This window comes from Cebus imitator, unplaced genomic scaffold (assembly GCF_001604975.1).
Source record: "Cebus imitator isolate Cc_AM_T3 unplaced genomic scaffold, Cebus_imitator-1.0 Scaffold392, whole genome shotgun sequence".
Taxonomy (NCBI): domain Eukaryota; kingdom Metazoa; phylum Chordata; class Mammalia; order Primates; family Cebidae; genus Cebus; species Cebus imitator.
The window spans coordinates 366,280-381,965 of NW_016107707.1; the positions used below are offsets into that span (position 1 = coordinate 366,280).

The 15,686-nt window shown below is 42.9% G+C and overlaps 1 protein-coding gene across 3 annotated transcripts in view; it reads right to left on the reverse strand.

Moving 5' to 3' along the window:
• GABRB3 (gamma-aminobutyric acid type A receptor subunit beta3) overlaps positions 1 to 15,686 on the reverse strand; it is a 344,831-nt gene that overhangs the window by 35,655 nt on the left and 293,490 nt on the right. For all 3 annotated transcript variants that reach the window (XM_037731338.1, XM_037731339.1, XM_017508495.2), the window contains 2 exons: positions 3,336 to 3,418; positions 300 to 437 (listed from right to left, as the gene is read on the reverse strand). In XM_037731338.1, the coding sequence (XP_037587266.1) occupies positions 300 to 437; positions 3,336 to 3,418 (221 nt within the window). The remainder of the gene's footprint in view (positions 1 to 299; positions 438 to 3,335; positions 3,419 to 15,686) is intronic.

Sequence of the window (15,686 nt, forward strand, 5' to 3'; positions counted from 1 at the left end):
GTGACCTGTTGTCTGCCCAAGGATGGGGGATCCTTACGTTAGCAAACATTGATTGGTGAAATTCATCCTGTCTTTTCAACAACCAGCCCAGAGAGCATCTCCTCCGTAGGTGGTCCCTCCTTCCCATCAAAGCCTCTCACTCTCCTGCAGATACAGAGAGCAGGGGTGTGTGGCGGGTGACTGATGACAGCACTCCTTCAACGATCCTGTGCCGCGAGTTTGTTGCAGTGTATTTCATCACTCCATCACACCCACGGAGCCGCTGCCCCGAAGGGACTGCAGGTGGACGCAGGGCTCACCTGTGGCAAAGACAACATTCCTCGAGACCAGACGGTGCTCCACAATGGAGAACTGCGGGAGCTCGATCCTTTCCACTCCGGTGACAGCCTTGTCCCCGCCTCGCCAGTAAAATTCAATGTCATCCGTGGTGTAGCCATCTGCCAAGAGAGAAGCAGGGGGATGGAAACATCACCACTTTGTTTAGGCGCACGGCTAAATAAATGATCATTAACATGGAGGTCGCGGCTCTGCTAGGTTTAGAGTAGATTTGCTTAATGTGCTTGTCTAGGGGAAGTGTCGCCAAAGAACTGACTTTCCAATAGTCTCGTGTTATGGCTGCCATTTTGTTTGTGCCAGGCTGGTATTGAAAAGTTGAGAAGCTGGGTAGAACGGGCGCTCTGACCAGAGTCCTATTTGCGAAATGTAACTTTAGAGCTGACCCAGACACCACATAGAGATGAATTTAAAATACATCTCAACTGACACGAATAAGACAGTTTTAAGAGAAAGTGAGAACTCAAGTATGAAGGATTTTGGAAAGGCAAACTCCTTTCAAGAGCTTTTGAGAGTGTTCAAAGTTCAAAGACTGAGTGTGAATTTCACCAATCAGCGGTTGATTACATGAGGAATGCTCAGAGCAAACGGCATGTTCTCTGGGGCATATTTGGATGGTTTTATCAGCTCTTCCTGGCCACAAGGTCTGCCAGCATTAGAAACACATGTTGTTGGGATACTCCTGACCCCTGGAGATGTGCACAGGTGGTCTCATCAGAAAGAACAGTGGTGCTAGTTGGATTCTAGCTCAAATCCAGCTTTAGCACAGTGCTCGTGTTCACATGGTGATTAACTATGGCTTCTTGAGAATGAGTACATGGGACAATACAGTCCATTGTCCCTCGTAACACCCAGGAGTCTCTTAAAACATTAGGTCAACTTTGTCAATAAGATCAATTGAAACAGAGATTGGGAGAACAGTATCATCTTAACATAAAAGACTTTTTAATTTGAACATAAAATACAAGAAAAAGACATTCACTCAATATTTAATGTTAGTCAAACAAATGGACCAAAGCTGTGGGGTGGGGACGAGGTGCTCCCGACAGCTAACGCCATCTCCCTGGTCCCACCCACTGTCCTCTCTTCAATAAAACATGCATCTTTCCATATGGTAAGTGGCATACTCTGCTTAAAACCTGCAAATGCTTCCCAGTGAAATTATTAATAGCAAAACAAATCCAAACTCCTTATGAGAACCCTAAGAACCTACAGCCAGGCCCCTGTGGGCCTTCAGCCCCTATTCCTCATTCACCCAGGCAGGCCTCCCTGGTCTCTTATACAGCTCAGACCAGCATGCTGTGCTCAGGGATTCTGGGTCCTGTCCAGGGACACACCTCCAGATCTTCACATAGGTCATTCTTTCCCACATCTGCATCTTGGCTGAAATAAAACCTTCTTGCAGAAGCCTTCCCTGGCATTCCATCTCACAGGCAACCTCGCCACCACTTACAATGCTTTTATCAGACTTTACTTCCTTCAAAGCACTTACCACTATTTGATTTTGTTCTAATGGTTTCCTGTCTTGTTTAGACTGTAAGTTCCACGAAGGCAGGTGTTTTGTCTGTCATCTCTAAATATCCCTGTGCTTACAACCATGCCTACATAGAGTTGATGTCTAGCAAGTATTTGCTGGATAAATTTGTGGGGTGATGATTTTGCCCTTAAGTGTGGAATTATCTTTTGTCTATTCCCAACACACAGATGTGTGTAGTCAGATCACAAGGAAATCAGGAGAATCCCTCCTTCCACTGAAATACTTCAACCATGGATTCTTTGCAGAGAAGGGACCTCGCACATGGAGGGAACCTCTTCTACAGCAGACCATCCTGCTCATCACACCCCCCCGCCCACGCAGAGTGGCAGAGTCCCCTCTCTCAGTTGTCACGAACCGTGTGCCCTGACAGCGGAAACTGGAGCTGCTGCCTTATTTAGATTCCAAACTGGCCTTCCTGAAACTTCCACTGACTCATTGGAGTTGTGCCCTCTGGCCACACTGAAGCCAGTTAACTTCTTAAGATCGTCCTTCAAATACTGGGAAATCATCTTTCTCCTGAGCCTTATACCTCTAAGGTAAATGACCCCAGAGAATTCAACTATGCATCACCTGACATGGCTTTATGTCTTTCATCTTCTGTAAAAGCACAGCTCTGAAAACACGACAGTGATGTGAGGTGGAAGTGGGGGGCACCGTGGGCCAGTCCCACCCAGGATCTACCCTAGCCCACCGCCAGTGCAGCTTCTCAGTACGTTTATTCACAAAGACATTCGCTTCCCACCACAGTCTTATCAAGTGGTACTGCAAAGTCAAAGTCATTTATCCCCCCAAAATTCAATATAAATATTGACAAGCCTAAATCCAATTGAGACCAGCTATAAACCAGTTCATAATAGGCCAAGATAAGCAACAACAAAAACAATATCCAAGACAAGCCAGGCGGTGTGGTTCGGGCAGCAGGAGGGACGTGGCTGGATGTTACGGATGCAGCTCTCATCTCTCATACAGGAGCACTCAGTGCTGAATTATCAATAAAGCATCTGAATACTACCCAGATTGAAGAAAACTGCCGGGATACAGAAACAGCCTGCTTGTAAAGCCGAGCTCCTGATGGAAAATGAGTTTTACTCCGACTGCCCAGGGTCCCAGCAGTGCAACCACTCATGTGTGATGAAGCATATTGCAGGAAAATAGCATCTCGGTGTTTGCTCTCCTCTCACTGAATGGACCGAAATGAGGGGCATTTGTTTTCTTACGTTTCAGCACAGCAAACAGACTCTCTCAATCAGATTAGAATGAAGAACTCTTTTATACTGAGTCTCTCTCTCTCTTTCTCTTTCTCTGACAGTAAAATTTGCAGAGTGGAGACTCAAATCTCCAATTTTTAAGATAGTTAAAAGCTATGTCAAAAAATTATGGATGCCTTGAAAAAAGATGCTAAATAAGGACAAAAGGATCTAAACTACAAGCAGAAGGAGAAAAAAACACAGACACGGATACACACAGCTTTCAATTTCCAGAGTGCAGTTCTGCTCGTCCAGTGGGTATCTCCTGAGGTCCATCATGCATGCTGCTGTTGTGGTGATTCTGAAATACAAAGGGTGAGGGAAGGTATTAAAGAGGGGCTGAGAGATGCAGCAGGGAGATGCCCCTAGATAAACAATGAGAAGCCCCTGTGGAACCCCTCCCCAGGTACACATTGCCAAACATCTTACTCTATCCAGCGAGAGAAACTTGAGAAATAAGAAGCTCTCTTCAGCATAACAGAGACCAGATGTATCAAGAAAAAAAAAAAAAAAGAAACTTGATTTTATTATATTTTGTAAAATTATTGTTTGACTTACATAAAAATTATATGTATTTGCAATATACAGCATGATGTTTTGAAATATGTATATACTGTGAAATAGCTGAACTAAGGTAATTAACATACGTATTGCATCACCTATTTAGCTTTTTGTGTGTGTGATGAAAACGCAAAATCTACCCTCTTAGCAACTTCTGAGTATACAGCACTTGGTGACTTAACTATGCTCACCATATTGTAACCAAAACCTTAGATTCCCCATTTCTTCACTGTGTCTTACGGACTTTGGACAATCAATGGCAGAGAAAGGGGTTTTGAAGGAAGTTCTTACCTTCAATTTCTGTTTTTCTTCTAATGTCTAGGCTCTCTAACCTCTCTAGAACAGAGAAAGCCCATGTGTGGGACACCACCAATCAAGATAAGGTTGAGGTCTTTGACTTTCCATGAGAAGTGTTAAAGTAGCTACAGGTGCATTTTGGAACTCTAAACCTCACTCTGCTTCCTTCTCTTTTATTATAGTTGTCTGTTGGGCTGGATCATAATATTACAGATTTTTTTTTTTTTTTACTGTGAGATCATCTATCTTTTCAGAGAGAATATCTGGCTTCTATGTTACCAATTATGAACCAAAATTGGGTGGGTTAAGTTTCCTTGGGGCCAGCTAAAGCCATGGAAAGAATTTCTTCGCAAACACAGTTAAGGCTCCATCATGCAATAATTAAACCAGCTCTACACTGAGAAACAATGCTTCTAGAAACGTCGAACCCATTTCTTACTCTGTCTACAGCCTCGTCTTAGGGAGGCCAGCGTTCTCAAAGCTGCTTTGAAAACGCAGCTATTGGGGTTATTATATTTTACATTACACAGCTCTAGAACCCCGCCCTTTCCCCACCACCGTCAAAGGTGACTGGACTGGGGTGGGTTCCTGAGTCAAAGACAGCAAACCAGGAGTGGGTGATGACACATGACATGGCCTGAGTTGAAAGGCAGAATGGAGCTCAAGAGACTCTCTTCCGTAGAAGGAACTGACAGGAACGAGGAAAGTGAGCGCATCTGTAAGGCCAGGGTTCACAGGCCTGTGATGCTGTTTTCAAACTGGAGAGCAAAGGATGAGAAAGCATCATAGAGGGAGAGGAGGAGCAGTGAGCAGAGTTGAGGACGCAGTCGCAGCTGTGGCTCAGGCCCCAGCGGACGGCCTTGCTGAACGTGTGCTCCACCTCTCCAGGCGGCAGCCTCTCAAAGCTTGTGCAGGAGTTTTGTAACCAGCAGTCCTGGCTATGCCCATTCCATGACAGAGAGTGATAATGAAAATGTGAGACTGCTTTCTCCTGAGACCCTTAGAGTCACCTTCAATCCCCAGCTGTCCTCAAGGTTTCATCTCGCTTGAAGCCCAGTGTTGAGCTTTCTCTGAATGGCCCTTCCTTAGGAATATTCACAACAAACCTAGTAATGCTGCAGGTAACAAGAGCAAGCCCAACTCTTACCAACAGAGCCTAACCCAAACATCTGTCCAACACCAGACATGTGCCAATGCTGAGGGCCCTGACTCATTTACCCTAAATGCTGGTGCACAGAAATAATGGAGTGAAGTACGCCCTTCAATTAGCATCTGGTTGAGCAAGGAGGTTGAGCAAAGTTCTACTTTCCAATGACAGAGAAGCAGTGAGGATAAATGTCAACATATTTAGCAAACGGGGTCAATGCTCATTTTTTAATGCAAATAGCATGCATGTGCCATACAGACATACTCAGTAAGATCCATGCCAGTGGTGAAAGTCTGCTCCTTCCAAATGTCATAACCCTTCCCCTTATGCGTGTAGTCAAGGAGTGTATCACATTCTACGATCCCAAATCAACACACCGCTCTTTGGCATATTTTTCTACAGCATTTAACATTCTAGCCAACTGAAGTTCCAGACCCATACTTTTAAACTCCGGCATGTGTTACGGCAGATTGACAACCCCACGTACGTACCAGATGCCTATAATGCAAAATTAGAATAAAGTGCTGCTAAAATTATGAAATCTCATGAAGAAGAAGAAGAGAAAAAAAACATCACTGACAATGATCAAACTTTAAAATTTTCTTATATATTTTGGAATATACCTATTCACTTGAACTGAGTCAATAATTGACATAACCGTTTCTTACTGTCTGTTTTCTTATTCACTTTTCAAACCACCCCTAAACACACACACACACACACACACACGCACGAACATAAACATGCCCAAACTGTCTGGGGACACCACGTGCAGTGGTCTCATTATTGGAGCAGAAGGGGAACCTGAGGCTGGAAGAATTGGTGGCATGCCCCTTTCCCACCAAGTACACCAAGCTCAATAGCTGTCCAAGTCTTCTCATTCTACTGTCATGCTGGTTATAAAATGGGCCCCGTTTCAGTGAGCCGAGACTGCGCCACTGCACTCTGGCCTGGCAACAGAGCGAGACTCTGTCTCAAAAAAAAAACAAGAACAGCAAAACAAAACAAAACAAAACAAAACAAACAGAGAGAGAGAAGGAAATTCTGAAATTTGTGACAATATTGATAGAATTGGAGAACATTAGGCTAAGTGACGTAAGTCAGGCCTAGAAAGACAAATACCACATGTTCTCACTTGTACGTGGAATTAAAACTATGAACTTACAGAAGTGGAGAGTAGAGTGGTGAGGACAGATGCTGGAGAAGGGGAGGTGATGAGCAATGGGTATACAACTGCAAACTGGGAGAATGTGTTTTCTGTTTTTGTGCATTCTACTGAACAGCATGGTGAATATCGCCAATACATTTCAAATCGCTAAACTTCAAATGTTCTTGCCAGAAAACAATGTTAAGTATGTGAGGTGACGGGCACGTTGATCAGCTTGGTTTAATTATTCGCATTGCATTCATGAATTGTAGCATCACTGCATACCCCACAAATTCTTTTCCCCACACAACTCCCTCGTCACAACACCCATAAATCTATACAATTACAAACTGTCAATTTACACGACAAAAAAGAAAAGCAAAGGAGCCCCCTTTTTTATTTTTACGTCACAGATAAGGTAGACACATCTCCTCACTGGTTTTCTTCATTTGGAAGAAATACTCAGAAAACGCTCTGGGTGGACAGTGAGGCACACGAGCTTGCTCTTGCTCATGCTACGAAAGGTAATCATCAAGATACAAGAACTGGCTGAACAGCTGGGACGAAAATGCAGAAAGAGAGAGGGTGGGGTTGGGGGCAGAGAGCTGAAGTGAGCTGTGGAGCAGAAACATGCCCCAACCCCTCTCTGAGCCACGAAATCTTCATCCACATTGGCTAAACGCAGCACAGGTTGGGAGAGCAGGCCTTTTGAGTGAATGGACCCAGGGACAGTGCGGAAAGAGGAATTTCACAGATGGCAGAACTGAGAGCTCCAGCCTAGAGCAGGGACATCAACCAAGGGCAGACAGGCCACAGTGACATCTGGCCTGTGTCATCCCCAACACTCACACTCATGGTTTTATATTTTCCCCAATAAATACATACATATTTTTCGTCCCGCCAGAATAATTTAACCAACATCTAGCACCACCTGCAACCTCTGTGATCGGAGAATTCCACTGCTACTCCTTCGGAAGCTCAGCAGCTGGCATCCGAGAGGACTGGGTCAGACTCTCCCAGTATTACTCTTCCGTAGATTCCTGTCTTTGTTTCGGTTGTTTCTTGTTTTATGACTGAGAGACGGCAGTGCTTAGCGTCTCTGTGGCTACAAGGCACGTTTCTGACAGAGAAGCAGAGAAACATAATGGCCAAGGGGCAGAAGACGCAGCTGTGTCCAATACATCCTTTCTTTACAAGCAGTCACACTTTGAAAACGCTGAAAGTAGAAAGAAAAAACAAACAAAAAAGTCGACGAAGAGATAGAAGAGTGAGGACCAGAGGCCTGGACAGCGTCACACGGATGGCGCTCGTTCAGCATCCGGAGCACCCAGGACAGCCGCCAGTCACACCTGTACTTTACGGAACGCTGGCTGAGCACTTCCTCAGTGTCCACTTCTGCGCCAAGCACTTTAATACACACGTTTGATCTCACAACAGCCATGTTATACAGCCTTATTATTATAGCCATTTTGCCGATGAGTAAACCAAGGTTTGGAAAAGAGTAAGCAGCTTGACCACATTCCCAAAGCCGCTGGAAGGCAGGTGGGGCATTCAGATGCATGCAGTTTGAACCCTACGCTCCACTACGTCTACATTACCTCTTTTACCTTAAAAATACAAAATATATTCAACTTTTAAGGGCCTATTCAGGAAGTGAGAGTATTGTTTTGAATGAAGAGCAATAAAGTAGATAAATTTATATAGACAGAGATGTAAATATTGATACACATATCACAGGTATATACATACACACATATACCCATAATATTCTCATTATATATGTCAAATTGGAGATATAATGAATAAATACAGAAAACAAATATTCTACATGCTATTCTTGCAGTAACTATAGTGACATTTAATCCACTTTTCAAACATATATGTCTAAAGGTATGTTTAAGAACTAAAAGTATTAGGCTGGGCATGGTGGTTCACGCCTGAAATCCTAACACTTTGGGAGGCCAAGGCAGGGGGATCACCTGAGGTCAGAAGTTTGAAACCAGCCTGGCCAACATGGTGAAACCCTGTCTCTACTAAAAATAAAAAAAAATAGCAGGGTGTAATGGCAGGTGCCTGTAGTCCCAACTACTCAGGAGGCTGAGGCATGAGAATCACTTGAACCCAGAAGAGGAGGTTGCAGTAAGCCAAGATTGCACCACTGCACTCCAGCCTGGGTGACAGAGTGAGACTCCATCTCAAGAAAAAAAAAGGATTAAAATTATTAAAATGTAAGAAATGAAATTGTAAGGAGAGCACTAGCTCTAGTAAGTGTAAAATCATATTTTGAGATACATGGTGGTGCACCGTCTTTGGGCGCTGCCTTCAACTGCCCTTAGAGACCGTTCCCTGCACACCTGAGTGAGAAATCCTGAGTCAGAGGTCAAGATTCATGGATGTCAGTGTGTTGAAGCATTTTCATTTTGTCTCAATTGTTTCAAGTTTGTGAACTAGTTTCTGGAATCAGCGTTTCTATTTTTTAAATATTCACAAATTGATAAATCATAAGGGGGGATGCAAAGTCTTGATGAATTGCACAAATATGAACTACTCTGCATGTCACCTGGTAGAGCGGCTGTGGAAATGCTGCTGTCTGATGGTCAGAAACATGCTTACTCTGACAGACTTCTGTCTGAAGCGTCCACCTGTTGACCTAGGTAGAAAGTGCTCCTTGTCAGTGCTGCTGGGGAAGGCTGGGTGTGGTCAGACTCTGGGACTCATACTTAGAGTGAATCCAGCAATGTATGACTCTAGCAATCCCCAGTTGTGTGAATATTTTTGATCCACTGTAAACAATGGAGAGCAAAGATTAAAATTTCCAGTGCAAGCACTGATTCTGATGTCCCTGGCTGCTCAGTGGATGGCAACGTCCTGGACCAGCTTTCTCAGAGAAGCTTCTGGAACTAAACTATCTTGGTCTCTATCTCTCCTCAGCTTCCTCCTTTTTAATGTTTTCATTACATTTCATTACACCTACACATCAGAACGTCCATTATTTGCGAGCTTGCTGGCCCCTCTTTCACCCCCAGGTGAGCCCACAGGAGCAGGACTTTATTCCCCCATCCAGGGTCCTCTCCACAGTACCTAGGACGGCAGCCGCTCCCTCCTCCGCCCCCGGACCACACAGGCAGAGTAAGTGTCCTGTAAATATTCAAAGAATAAATGACTTCGTGAGAAGAGGACCAGGCATAAGCTGAAGTGTGGGACTCGAGCAAAACATGGAAAGAGAAACAGGTGACCTTCGTGGCTTTATGTCCCAAATATAAGAGTCAGTGGGTACACCTTCCCGCTGAGAAGCACTCCCCGCACGAGCTCTGGCTGTGCATGGTATGGACTCTCAGAGCCTCCATGGGCTCACTGGTCAAGAGGCTAAGAATCCCCTTTTTTTATGGTCGAGTGGTCTCTGTGAGTGTATGTCGCAGAATTCAGTTCTTACCTGCAGAATTCAGTCCTGTGGAATTGAATCCAATGTCAGTGTGTGAGAGCTTTCTGGCTTCAGCTGCAGGGAGGACCACAAAGAAAACGCTGCCTTCAGTGGAGTCCTGGATCTCTCATCACAATCTTATAAAGCTAACAGGACTTGGAAGCAAGATGGTAGCTCCTCTGGTGTGACTTCTGGCTTGCACTCAAGATGCACAAGTGTTCAAGAAATCTGGGCAAGAGTTGTGTCTATGGCCACGGGTCAGCACCACAGCCAAGGTACTGCTTCATAGGTAACCATTTAACCCTGTGCAGTCACCCTACAGCAAGTCACTGCCATCTTCATTTCTCACTCCCCTGAGGCAGGAGGCATTGGCTGGTGGGGGAAGCTATCATTTATTTTTCGAAGAAAAGGAACTCAGGTGATAGGAGGGAGGACCTAAGTCGAGTAATTCAGGCCAAGCATTTTTCTGGACCAAATGCTTATCATTCAATGTGAAGAAGTCACAGGACATAGGCCAACATTTTGGTTATCCCGATTTTTGTTTTGCTTTACAATATGTCTAAGAAAACACATTCACAGAACTGTCCAAAGGCTTTTGCTATGGAAACTCCTTGAGGGTGCTGCTGGAAAATCATTGTGGTAAGCTGAGAGTGTCAGCAGCCCATTCCTTTCCTCTTTCCAGAATCCACTCTCAGCCATGTCATTACAACCCGTCTCACCAAAGAGGAGCTGGCTGTGTGCCCACCTCTTGAGGGTGAGCCAACTTTGTGACTTGCTTTATCTGATATAAATGGCTGGAAGTGACCATGTGCCAGTCCCATACTTAGGTCCCACAATGTGTTCTCTTTCTGGGATTTTCCGCTTCTGCCTCTGCCGTGAGAAAGCCAGGCCCAGAAGTGTCTGCTGGTTTCAGAAGAATGAACACGGAGAACAAGACAGGCAACCATTCATCTTTCCAGAGACCACCCTGGGCAGGTTAATGGGTCCCCTCCACCCAGTCTGTGAGAGAGCCAGCCAGAACCAGCAGAGACGCTCATTAACAACCCAGACACACAAGCAATGAGCGCTTTGGGGTCACTGTATGCATTGAGGCTTTCTAGCTGACTGTTACACAGTACTCTTGTGGCAGCAGATAACTGGTACAATAATCAGCACAAGTAACTGCACACATATAAAGGCATAAATTCTCTTGTCATTACTAGGAATCACAACCTGATACTTCCGAGGAGTGTTATAAGCTAGCAAAACCCTTAGCAAACAGCATTTTTTCTAAAATAGGAGCATCTGTTTCTATACTGAAGCATAACTCCACGACCATTTAGGAATACTAATTTTTGTGAATGAGTAGTCCCAATAGGCAAATGAGACAGGCCCGATGTACCTCTGCTTGATTTTCAAAGAATATGGCAACAGTACTCCAAACAGAGCAAAAAGTGTATGCCAGATTCTAGAACACCTGAAAGAAAGGAACTGCCCAGAGAGCGGACTGAGAAGTTCTTAACACACCGCAGGTTCAACCCTCTGAAGAGGAAAAGAGAAAACAGCTTGAAGCAATCACTAAAGTAGTTGGAGTCACTCCAACTGTCTGGATCTAATTACGGTACTCGGGGTTTCACAATCTAGAACTGCAGTCCAAAACATAACCAACCATGTGTGACTATTTTGATCTACATTTAAAATTAATTCTTTTAAATTAATTTAAATGAACTAATATTAAAACATATAGCTCTTCTAATGTTCCAGTCAATAGCCCACTGTGACTGGCTGGTAGTTACACAGATTATAGACTACCCCCATCACCACGCAAACTGCCATGAGACAGGGCAAAAATAATAGCTTGCTGTCTGTGTCTCCAGCCTCAGAGGACACAAGTCCCTGGATGAATGTGGTTGGGGGAATATGGTCAAATGCATGGAACCCAGAGGCTAGAAGGTGAGTTGTCACAGCTGGAGGAAGACATGCATGCCAGGATAGAAAAGGTCACTCAAGACTCTACCCAAAGTACCACACAGTATGCCTTACTTCATGACTTAGCTATAATTCAGCAGCCAGACAGAAAGACCTACCCTAGTTAAGTGACAATCAGGCAAATGGAGCGCCTTAACCTGATCTTCACACTTCTATCCTACAGGCCACAGCTTCCACCATGATAGTGAAACTGAAGTCAAGACCACTGTTTCCATAATCACTAGAAAGTCACTTTGCTTCTATGAATCTGTCCCACCTAGGCACAAACATTCTGAATAAAAGAGGTGTCCTATGAAAAGCAATGGAAGCACAGAAAGTGAAAGCTGAAAAATACAGATGATGTGAGTGGTTACTAAAAGGTATGAGTGGATACGGCCTCTTTTCAAGAAGAACAAACAGGGAGACAAAAGAACATTCTGAAATGAAGACATAGACAGAAGAAGCTATAACACTGAGAGATGAATGCAAGAAACCCCAGCCACAAATGCCAAATTGAAATCTGTTCTGAAGACAAAGACAACGTAATTAACATGGCTGAAAATCCTTTAATGGCATGGAAGGCTTCTTACATTTTAATGGGAACATAAGTTTCTGAGGGATCTTGTTAAAATTCAGATTCTAGAATTGGGTGGTTCTTTAATTCTGAAATTCCCAGATAATGCTCCCAGATAATGATGCTAACCAGGGTGACCCTACTTTGAGTAGAAAGTAGAGGGCAAACTTGTAAAACCTACTCAAAGGCAGAGGTAGAAAAACGAAGCTTTGAAAACAGAGGAGATGATAGATAATTGAGGGGATAAAACAGATATGTAACTGAGCTTTATTAGACATAGCAAAACCAAACTGCATCCAAACCAGTGAATTAAACACAAACATAAAATGAAAAAATTAATGAAAATGAAATACACACAATATAAAATGTCTCATTTTAGTGATTTTTAAGTGTATGCCTCAGCACATTGACAGTGGTGTTCAATCAAAACGACTATCCATTTCCAGAACTTCTTCATCATCTCAAACAGAAACTCTGTACCTTTTAAATAATAACATCAATTACCCCAACCCCAGGCCCAGGTAATCTCTAGTCCACATACTATCTCTATGAATTGACCTATTCTATTGGTCACCACATATAAGTGAATCAGATAAGTGAAATGTTTGTCCTTTTCTGCCTGGTTTAGTTCACTTACCACATTGTTTTTGAGGTTCACCCATGTTGTAGCACGTACAAGAATTTCATACCTTTTTAAAACTGAAAAACATTCCATGTTATGGATATAACATATTTGATTTAACCATTCATCTGTTGGTAGACATTCGGAGTGTTTCCATTTTTTGGCTACTATGAATAATCCCACTATAAACATTGGCGTACAAATATCTGTTTGGGTCACCTCTTTTGTATATATCTGGAAGTGGAATTGTGGATAATATGCTAATTTTATATTTAAATATTGAGGAACCACCATAATGCTTTCCACAGTGACTGAATAAATTTAAATTCCCATCAGCAATCCCTAAGGATTCCCATTTTTTCTTGATTTTACCAACATTTGTTCTTTTCATTTTAAAATACATTTATAATAGGCATCCCAATGTGTGTGATGTAGCATCTCATTGTGGTTTAAGGAAATACACGTCAAAACCACAAAAAAACAGGATGGCTATTATCTTTTTTCCCTGTTTCCTTTAGCTCTTTGTCCATGTTTTCCCTTACCTATTTGAATAAAGAGATTACTTAAAGTCTTTAGTAAGACCAATATTTAGATTTCTGCCAATTTATTTTGTCCCTTTGACTAAGCCATGTTTTCCTCTTTCTTTTTACGCTTTGTGCTGTTTCTCCCCTGAAAATTGGGCATTTCATTATTATAATGCCGTCACCCTGAAAATCAGATTCTTTCCTTTGCCTAGGGTTTGCTGCTTTTAACTTTATCACTTCATTTGTTTTGAGTCATTTCTAAACTTTTTTTGAAAACATTATTTCTTGCCCAGTTTAATCAGTGAAGTCTCTGTTGCTTTAGCTCATGTTTAGCCAATGTTTTTAATTTATTTATCTATGCATTCATTTACTACAGATGGGATCCCACTGTATTGCCTAGGCTGAGTGTAGCGGTGTGACCACAGCTCACTGTAGCTTCAAACACCTGGACTCAAGCGATCTTCCTGCATCAGCCTCCCAAGTAGCTGGGACTACAGTCATGTACCACGATGCCTGGCTAGATTTTTTCTTTCTTTATTAAAATTTATTTATTTATTTATTTGGTAGAGTTGGGGTCTTGTCACATTGCCCAGGCTGGTCTAAAACTCCTAATCTCAACTGATACTCCCATCTTGGCCTCCCAAAGCACTGGGATTACAGGCATGAGCCACCATGCCTGGAAAATGTTTTAATAAGAATTTCTTTAAGTGCCAAGAGCTGAAACAAACAGACCAAAAACACACAAACAAAAAAAAGAACAGCCTTCTATCTCAGTCTTTGCAGATTTGTTATGTCCTGGGGCATTTTGTAAACACTTTCCTCTGAGCCTAGGGATTAGGCAAAAGCAAAACTTGGAGGTTCTTTAGGACTCTTCCCAGCATGCCTCTTGCCTACGCATGCGAATGGATTTTTAAGTACCTCTATCTCTGTGGCTGTTTTTGAAAGATCTAATTTATCTAAGAGTCTCATCCCAGCTTCTCTTTTGGGCTTTAAATGGTCTATGTTATGCTTCCATCCAAAATCTCACATCCCAGCCATCTTCAGGTTTGTCTTCACCCTGTAGCCTTTATGAGCACTGCCTGACCCTTCTTTTGCTTGCATTCTGAGTTAGGTAAAGCTGAGATGAACATCTTGCTTCAGTCCTTCAGGCATTGTCCAGATAGTTTGGAACATATGTACACAATAATTTGCAAATAAGATCTGCTCTGCTTCCTCTGGTAGGAGAGGGAGTACTGGGAACTAGGCTGCTGCCTGCTCAAAACCAAAACAATCCCTGCCATAGGATGTGGGTGGGGGAAATGGCAAGTGAAAAATGCCACAAAACTTTCCTATTGTTTTTAATATAGCTTTTTTCTTGATTGGGCATTTGATTGATTACTGTGAACCTTAAATTGATTCCCAGAGCTTCTACAAGGTTGTTTCAGATAGCTTCTAGTTTTTGTTTTGTTTTGATGTTTCTGTGAGAGGACAAGGGCTTGGAGCTTTTTAGTCTGCCACTTTGCTGATGTTACCACCCATGTGGAGCCTAAAGCAACCCCATTTTCGATGGTAACCAGCCATTTTGACTTTTGATTAACCCCTGTTCCAGGAATGCCTCTAAGATTTCTACTTTTTCTACTGTTACCATAAATGTTGGCCTTAGGTCAAAAGAGCCTTTACCATAAATCCTGCCCTTAGGCAGATTTACATAGCATTCTTGCCTCTCCCTGACAGGTCAACTTTAACTGTCCTACACATTCCCTCCCTATGGTGTATAAGCCCTAGATCGAGGGCAGTGGTGTGAGGATCCACCACCTTGTCTCACTGCTGCCTGAGACAAAGACATGGCCCCTATTCACAAGTTCTCATTAAATGTGTCTTTCTAAGAAACTGCATTTGTCAGCCTCTTTCTTTAGCCTCACAGCTTCCTCAGCCTTTGGGGGTCGGCATGGATATACTTGCACACTGCAGAACAACCCAACATAGGGGTTAGATTAGAAAGTCCAAATAAAAATGGCATCTTCCTAAAAAAACATGAATCCTCAAGATTAATGCAAGCAGAAAACCTAGAGACCAAGAAGCATTGCAGAAACTGAAGCCCTGTGTGCCAGGGTGGAAAATGTTACTAAAGATCCTTTTCAAAGTAGCATGCATTTATAAAATCTTCCCCCAAAAAAATTTCATATAAATGATATATTTATGGGTAAGTCTTTAAATACTTAAAGGAACATCAACCCTTTCCAGTATAGAAATTTCCCATACAATATAATCCACTGCAGAACATACAAAAAGAGAGAGATCCACTTGGTTCATGTTAGGACAAAATACACACAAAAGAAGATATATAATC